The 7,089-nt window shown below is 35.7% G+C and overlaps 1 protein-coding gene across 1 annotated transcript; it reads left to right on the forward strand.

Moving 5' to 3' along the window:
- Window positions 1-3,683: 3,683 nt before the first annotated feature.
- On the forward strand, window positions 3,684-4,822 carry olig4 (oligodendrocyte transcription factor 4). The gene has a single exon (XM_079855835.1). The coding sequence runs from the start codon at window positions 3,975-3,977 to the stop codon at window positions 4,710-4,712; it is 738 nt and encodes a 245-aa protein (XP_079711961.1). The 5' UTR covers window positions 3,684-3,974; the 3' UTR covers window positions 4,713-4,822.
- Window positions 4,823-7,089: the final 2,267 nt, after the last annotated feature.

Raw genomic sequence — 7,089 nt, forward strand, 5'->3', positions numbered from 1 at the left:
AAAACTAGTCCATGTGACAGACCATGGCAAGATTAATAATTTTTTTAGTTTGTAGAATATAATGAAGTGCACAACTCATTCTGGCCACTTTTATGGTCCTTTTTATAGATTAATTATTGTTGCATAGAAAAGAGCTGGGTACATATTCTTTAAAATGTCTTCTTTTGTGTTCATTATGAGTACATTTTGACTGAATTATTACATTTTATTTTAAATCAAGTTGCTTTGGATAAAACGGTCAGCAAAATTTCATTGTGGATGTCCTCTCTTTTCTATCATGTAAATTAACCATTAGCCCGGCTCTGCAGCTTTTACCAGTCCCCTATATCAAATAAACCACATTTCATTATTTTTTATCACTAAATCTACTGTAGTTTAATTATACACTATACCATTCAAACGTTTGGGGTCAGTAGGAGTTTTTAAATGTTTTTTTTTAAGTCTCATCCTCACCAAGGCTGCATTTATTTGATAAAAAAATATAGTAATATTGTGATATATTATTACAATTTAAAATATCTGTTTTCTATTTGAACATAGTTTAAAAATGAATTTATTCCTGTGATCAAAGCTGGATTTTCAGCATCATTACTCCAGTCTTCAGTGTCACATGATCCTTCAGAAATCAGTCATGCTTCTCACGAAACATTTCCTTTTATTATTATTAATGTTAAAAACAGTTATAGTTTTGTGGAAACTATGATACTTTCTTTTTCATCCTTGCTGAATGAAACTATTAGTCTATAAAAAAAACTTTTTGACCCCAAACTTGTGACTGATTTCAGCTACATTGTGAGCAGTATTATGCCTAATTAATCTGCTGTTATATTTCTGCGCGGGCTTTGATGGTCTGCTCTCATTAGTGAAGAACACTGTTAGTGCAGTCAGAGATCTGTGGTTCTTCTGGCTCTGAGCCTACAACATGCCAAATCTCCATATGTTCTTCACTTATGACGACGCACAACACACACTTCAGACCAGAGAGATGCTCCTGCTGTGACAGACGCCTCTTTTTGCTTTCTATTGTATGCTTTCTCTCTCCACCTTTACTCACTGCTTTCTCGTTTCCTTTATGGTGTTAGCTAGAGGGATAGTTCAACCAAAAAAGAAAATTCTTTCATTATTTATTCATTCTCAAGCCATTCCCCTGCATGGTGGTGTTGTTGTTTGTTGAGAAAAATGGAGAGATTTAGAAGAATCTGTTCCATATCACATCTGTCAAGCTCTAAGAAGGAAAAAACACCATAAATGAATCACTAACTTGTTTTTTGTAAGTTGTAACATTACTTACATAAACTTGTAAGTTTTTATGTTTTTGAAAGAAGTCTCTTATGCCCACCAAGGCTACATTTATTTGATTAGAAATACAGTAAAAACAGTAATATTATGAAATATTATTACAATTTAAAATAAGTGTTTTCTATTTGAATATTTTTTCAAAATGTAAGGAAAAAACTGAATTTTCAGCATCATTATGTCACATGATCCTTCAAAAATCATTCTAATATGAGGATTTGATGCTCAAGAAACATTTATGATTTTGAAAACAGTTGTGCTGCTTCATATTTTTGTGGAAACCTTGATGATAAATTTTCAGCATTTATTTGAAATAGAAATATTTTTGCAACATAACTTTTGATCAATGTAATGCGTCCTTGCTGAATAAAAGTATTAAAACGTACATACATCAAACTTTTTAACAGTAGTATATGATAGGTTTTTGTATAGGCATGTTGCTAAGCTAAGCTGTGTGATACTCTAAGCATACATAAATACACACCCCACACAAAAATATTGGGTAAAATATTGGTATGGCATATAAGTTGGCCTATATTTATAGTTTAAAATTTTCTTGATTGTTTATTGATGCAAACAAAGAAGCAAGAAAAATTTAAACTGTAAATCCATTGGTATATAGATTGAAGTTTTAAAACAGTGAAACAATTCTATTTTGTGTTAACAGGGGGAACAAATAGATGGCGGCAGCTCCTGAGTGATCAGTTTAGTGTAGAGACCGTGTGTAATGGAGATGGTAATGACTCCTCTAAAAGCAGAGCTGGTAATAACTCTCTCTTTCTTTACCCGCTCTCGACTGGCCCTCCACAGGGGCTTTTCTCTGGCTCTTCACACTCTATAGTGTCTAATGGTATTCAGCCTGCCGGTGTCTTTAGTGCCTCGACTGCCTTTAAAACGCCCTGTTCAAGTTTACACACCTCACTGAGAAAGAGAGGGAGAAAGGGATATTGTCAAGTGAATCTCATAAAATCTGAACAGGTCACCCCCAATATCAACAACACTGTAATAAGTGAACAGTTGGATCAACTTAAAAAAATTACTTCAATTGGTAGCACCTAAAGAAATTAAGTTTTCTCAACTTAAATTATCACATTTTATCGTGAAAAACGTGATAATTTAAGTTGAGAAAACTTAATTTCTTTAGGTGTTACCAATTGAAGTAATTTTTTTAAATTGATCCAACTGTTCACTTTTTACTCATTATGATCCTCATTAATTATCAAAATTGCAATATTATATTATATTTATGAATTGAGCAGACATGTTCATCCAAAGCGATTTACAAATGAGAAATACAACAAGCAATTCATCTTAAATGATATTGTAAATCTAAAAATAATTATTTACATTTTTATTTGAAGAGAAATAGAAACATTCACAATTAAACTCTTTCCCCGCCTGCATTTTAAGAGCCAGCACCAGCATTTTTCATCATTTTCACAAAACTTTCATGGCCCCAAGAATATTTGTTGTATGAATATACAATATACCAAAAGAAAGAACAGACCCTCTGCTTTTTTTAATCAACACTTGAATGTGGGTAAGATTCCTAAAAAATATATATACATTTTGAAGAAAAGAAAAACTGAGAAAATGTGTTTTTGTCAAAAACTGTCCGGATCGGATTCAGAACGATGATCAAAACACAGATGAAGTAGATCGAGTCCATCAACACCCCTAAAGCTTCACAGTCCTAAAATTCGTCCTGGGTCGACATATCATTCAGTAACATTAGGCAGTTTTGATTTATATGCTGTTTAACGTTTGGTGATCACGTTATTTTACATGTGCGTAAGCAATGCTTCTACATGTGCGTAAGCAATGCTTCTATGCTTGTTTCTGCTTCTTTTGATCAGGAGATTCAGTGCTCTTTCAGAAGATGCGTAATAGCGCCCCCTACCATATAACAGTGAAAACACGGATTTCCGGAAAATTCCATCAATGGCGGGGAAAGAGTTAAAGGCAATTTAACAAATATTCTCATGATGAATAAATGCTTTGCAATAATAAAAAAAAAGTTTTTCAGATAACAGTAATATATGATATATTTTATGTAGATTTGTCATGCTCCAAAAATGAGATTTCATTTTCTTCATGCAATATATTTTTATTATTAGTAGTAGTAGTATTGTTTTTTCTGTTCTCCTATCTTTTGGAGAAAATTTGACCTGGTCATGTTTTGAGAGTTAATGTGATTCTGTTAACAGAACATCACAATACATACTTAAGAAAGAATAAAGCATATATTTAACCTGTAATCACAGCAACAGCTTACATTTCAGTTTTTTACTTAATGAACAACCAAGTTTTTTTGCTCATATGTGTGCATGCTAGCTGTTGCGGTTTTGTGTGTCTGTGTGCGTGTGTGTGTTTTGTGGAGGCGGGGTTTATACAATACTATTGTGGAAGGGAAGGGATGTGGGGGTGAAAGTGTGCCCCCTCTGTCATTGGCTCTGGGCCTAATGTCACATTATGCGTCTCATTGTGTCTTTGTGATGCTGAGGAGTATAAATCCAGCCCTCTCAGCGTTCACACACACACACACACACACTCCTCCTGCAAGACCTACGCACTGAATCCTCAGAGAACAACAGCACGGGACACGCTGCATTTTATTAGGTTGACGTTTATCAAGTGGATTGTTCTCAACAAAGACTTCGAAAGGAACCGATTTCAAGATGGATTCTGATGCAAGCTCCACGTGCAGTCGGTCTTCTTCACCGGACCTGGCCGTGGACTCCAGCTTTTTCTCCAACAAGATGTTCCAAGCTTACGGAGAAACGGGGCAGCCCAGGTCCGAGAAAGTTTCCGGACGCTCACAGAGCTCTGACTCCAGCGCAAAGAGAGATCACTCCAAAGACGACCAGCAAGATCTACGACTCAAAGTGAACAGCCGTGAGCGCAAACGCATGCACGACCTCAACCAGGCGATGGACGGGCTCCGAGAGGTCATGCCCTACGCTCAGGGCCCATCTGTACGCAAGCTATCCAAAATCTCCACCCTGCTCCTCGCCAGAAACTACATCCTCATGTTGTCCAGCTCTCTGGATGAGATGAAGAAGCTGATTGGTGATGTGTATGGAGCAAGCGCTCAGAGTCACTCGGCTAGACGGGTATTACCGCCAACTTCGGCTGCTCCGGCCCCCCAGTTGCAACTGCTCTCGCTTGCCCCATCCCTGCACTCTCTGGTGGGCAGCACCTCGACCACCACCCCGGGTGTAGCCCATGCCCCTCACTCTCCACCCTCGGCTGGGTATCTGGGTTTCCACGCTCCACCTCTTTCCACCCTGATGAAAGACCCTCTGCATCTCTCCAGCGGCTACAGGCATTTCCCCGGCATGCCGTGCCCCTGCTCCCTCTGCCAGCCTCTCCCTGCCTCCACAGCCAGCCTGCACAGCCTCTCCATGGGGAAGTGATCCAGGCGAGGCCCAGGCTTCAGGCTGGAGTAGGCCGAAGTTGAATCACAGACTCAAAAAGAACTGAAAACTTCTAGATGTGTTTCTAGTTGTGTTGTATACATTGTAAATGTCCTGTACAGAATTTGGTTTTTCTAACAAGCTGCTGCTATTTTTGTACTGAAGAATGTTTTGTAATGTTATAGCTGTCTGAAAGCGTTTTTTTTTTATAGTCACTATATACTTGTATGTTCTTTGTAGCAAAATGGAGATTGAAAACGTATAGTTTTGTTTCTTAAATTAAACTTCTATTATTATAATGAAAAATCCCTCTCTTGATTTCTCGTCTTCTTTTGGTCAATCAAACAAAGTATTATTATAATGTTTTTTTTTTTGTTTTTTTTAAGAGAAGTACACTTATCTATAAGAGAGATTTTTTTTTTTTTCAAGCTCAAACCAGATTAGATTCAGCAACATTTTCAGATCTTATTGACTGAAGATCAACACAAAGCAAATTGTTTTCTTAAAAAATAGAAGATTATAAAATATTGATTTCTATAATATTTTAGATAATAATTAAAGATTATAAGATAATTTAGCATCTCCCAACTTCTCATATATATATGAGTATATATATAAAGTATATTACAGTACAAAAATAATATATATATATATATGAAGAGTTCAGATGCAAAATCCTAAGTGCCATCTGAAATTTTCTTCTAGAATGATCATTTTTATAAAGCTTGTATATTTAAGTTCAGTAATTTCACTTAAATGACAATTAATAGGTAATTTGCATTACCATTTAAGTGAAATTATTGAACTTAAATATACGAGCTTGATAAAAATGATCATTCTAGAAGAAAATTTCAGATGGTACTTAGAGGCTTTTGCATCTGAACTCTTCATATATATATATATACTGTACTGTAATATGCTTTGACTAACAATGCACAATTTCAAATGAAATAGATCAAATTTATTTTTATAATAAATTGACTTAAACAATTAAATAACTAAAATAATTGACTTGCCTGACCAAATAAAATGTAACAACATTTTTGGTTGAATAAATTGTTGGAAATTATTAAATAATTCAAGAACAGATACTAAACATAAATGAAAAATATCATTCCACCCATAGTAATGTAAACCAAGCTAATATAAACAGACTAGAGTGATTGAAATAATGAGGTACTAAAATCCTTAGCAGCTGCTCATCTGTCCTGAGATAATGTGTCAGTCTTTATGTGTGTCTATGTGTTTTATGATATATATGAATATAAAATGAGTCCATATGCTTTCATCCAGCACCATTACCGCAATATTGCCCACACCATGTTTATGTTTTTAGCATATGCTAACAAACATGGGCATCATTTCAGAGCGCTACAAAAAATGCTGCCATTGGACTGAACCATCTGTACTGAGACTAGTTAATGTATGAATAAGAAAGGCGTCCAGACCGCTCGGAGCCCGGGGCCTACTCTCACCCATCAATCAGACAGAGAGAGACGCAAGCTGTCGCCAGGTTGGCGCGTCAGCATTGTGCTGCACACGCAGGGGACGGCCAGCGCTCCTTTTCATGTTAGTGCAGGAAGATTTGTCACTGTCCAATAAAGCTGTGATCATATTCAGCCCGTCCTCACTGGGAGTCGTTTTTATGAGAGGCTCTGACAGCTGTGCACACCATCATTTGTTAGCTGGAAAGATCAGGGAAGACATTTGACTCTTCAGACTTTCTGATATGACCAATAGTTGGAGATGAAGGTGTGAAATAATAAGCACAACGGCATCAGAAATGAATCAGGGCTCAGGGTAAAAATGCCACATAACGGGACAAATCTCCTTTGATATTTGTAATGTAGGTAGTAAAATCCACTGTTTATTTACAATTGATCCAATTGCAGTAGTTGACATAATGACTTGCTTTCTATATGGTTAAAGATCTTCCATTCAAAAGTCTGGGGTCACAAAAATATTAATCATTAATGTTTCCAATGGTAATAATCAGAAATGTTTCTTGAGCAACAAATCAGCAGAATGAGCGTGTGAGCGTGTTTTGCATCACAGGAATAAATTACATTTGAATATATATATGTATACATTTTAAATTGTAATAATATTTTACAATGTTACTGTACTTTTAATAATACTACTGTATTTTTGGTGAGCATATATATTAAACATTTAAAAATGTTATACAGACCCCAATTTTTAGGGGTGGTTTATGCCCTAATTAAGATAAAAATACTAAGTATTTAATTTCCTCATGTAATGTGAATGCATAAGGCCTCATTATATACTAAAATATCAAAACAAGTGAAAGTCTAATGAACAGCATCTGTGGCATGCTGTCAACGACCAACAAACAGTTCAAGTTTACTCTAAAACC

Source organism: Squalius cephalus (assembly GCF_949319135.1).
Source record: "Squalius cephalus genome assembly, chromosome: 21".
Lineage (NCBI taxonomy): Eukaryota > Metazoa > Chordata > Actinopteri > Cypriniformes > Leuciscidae > Squalius > Squalius cephalus.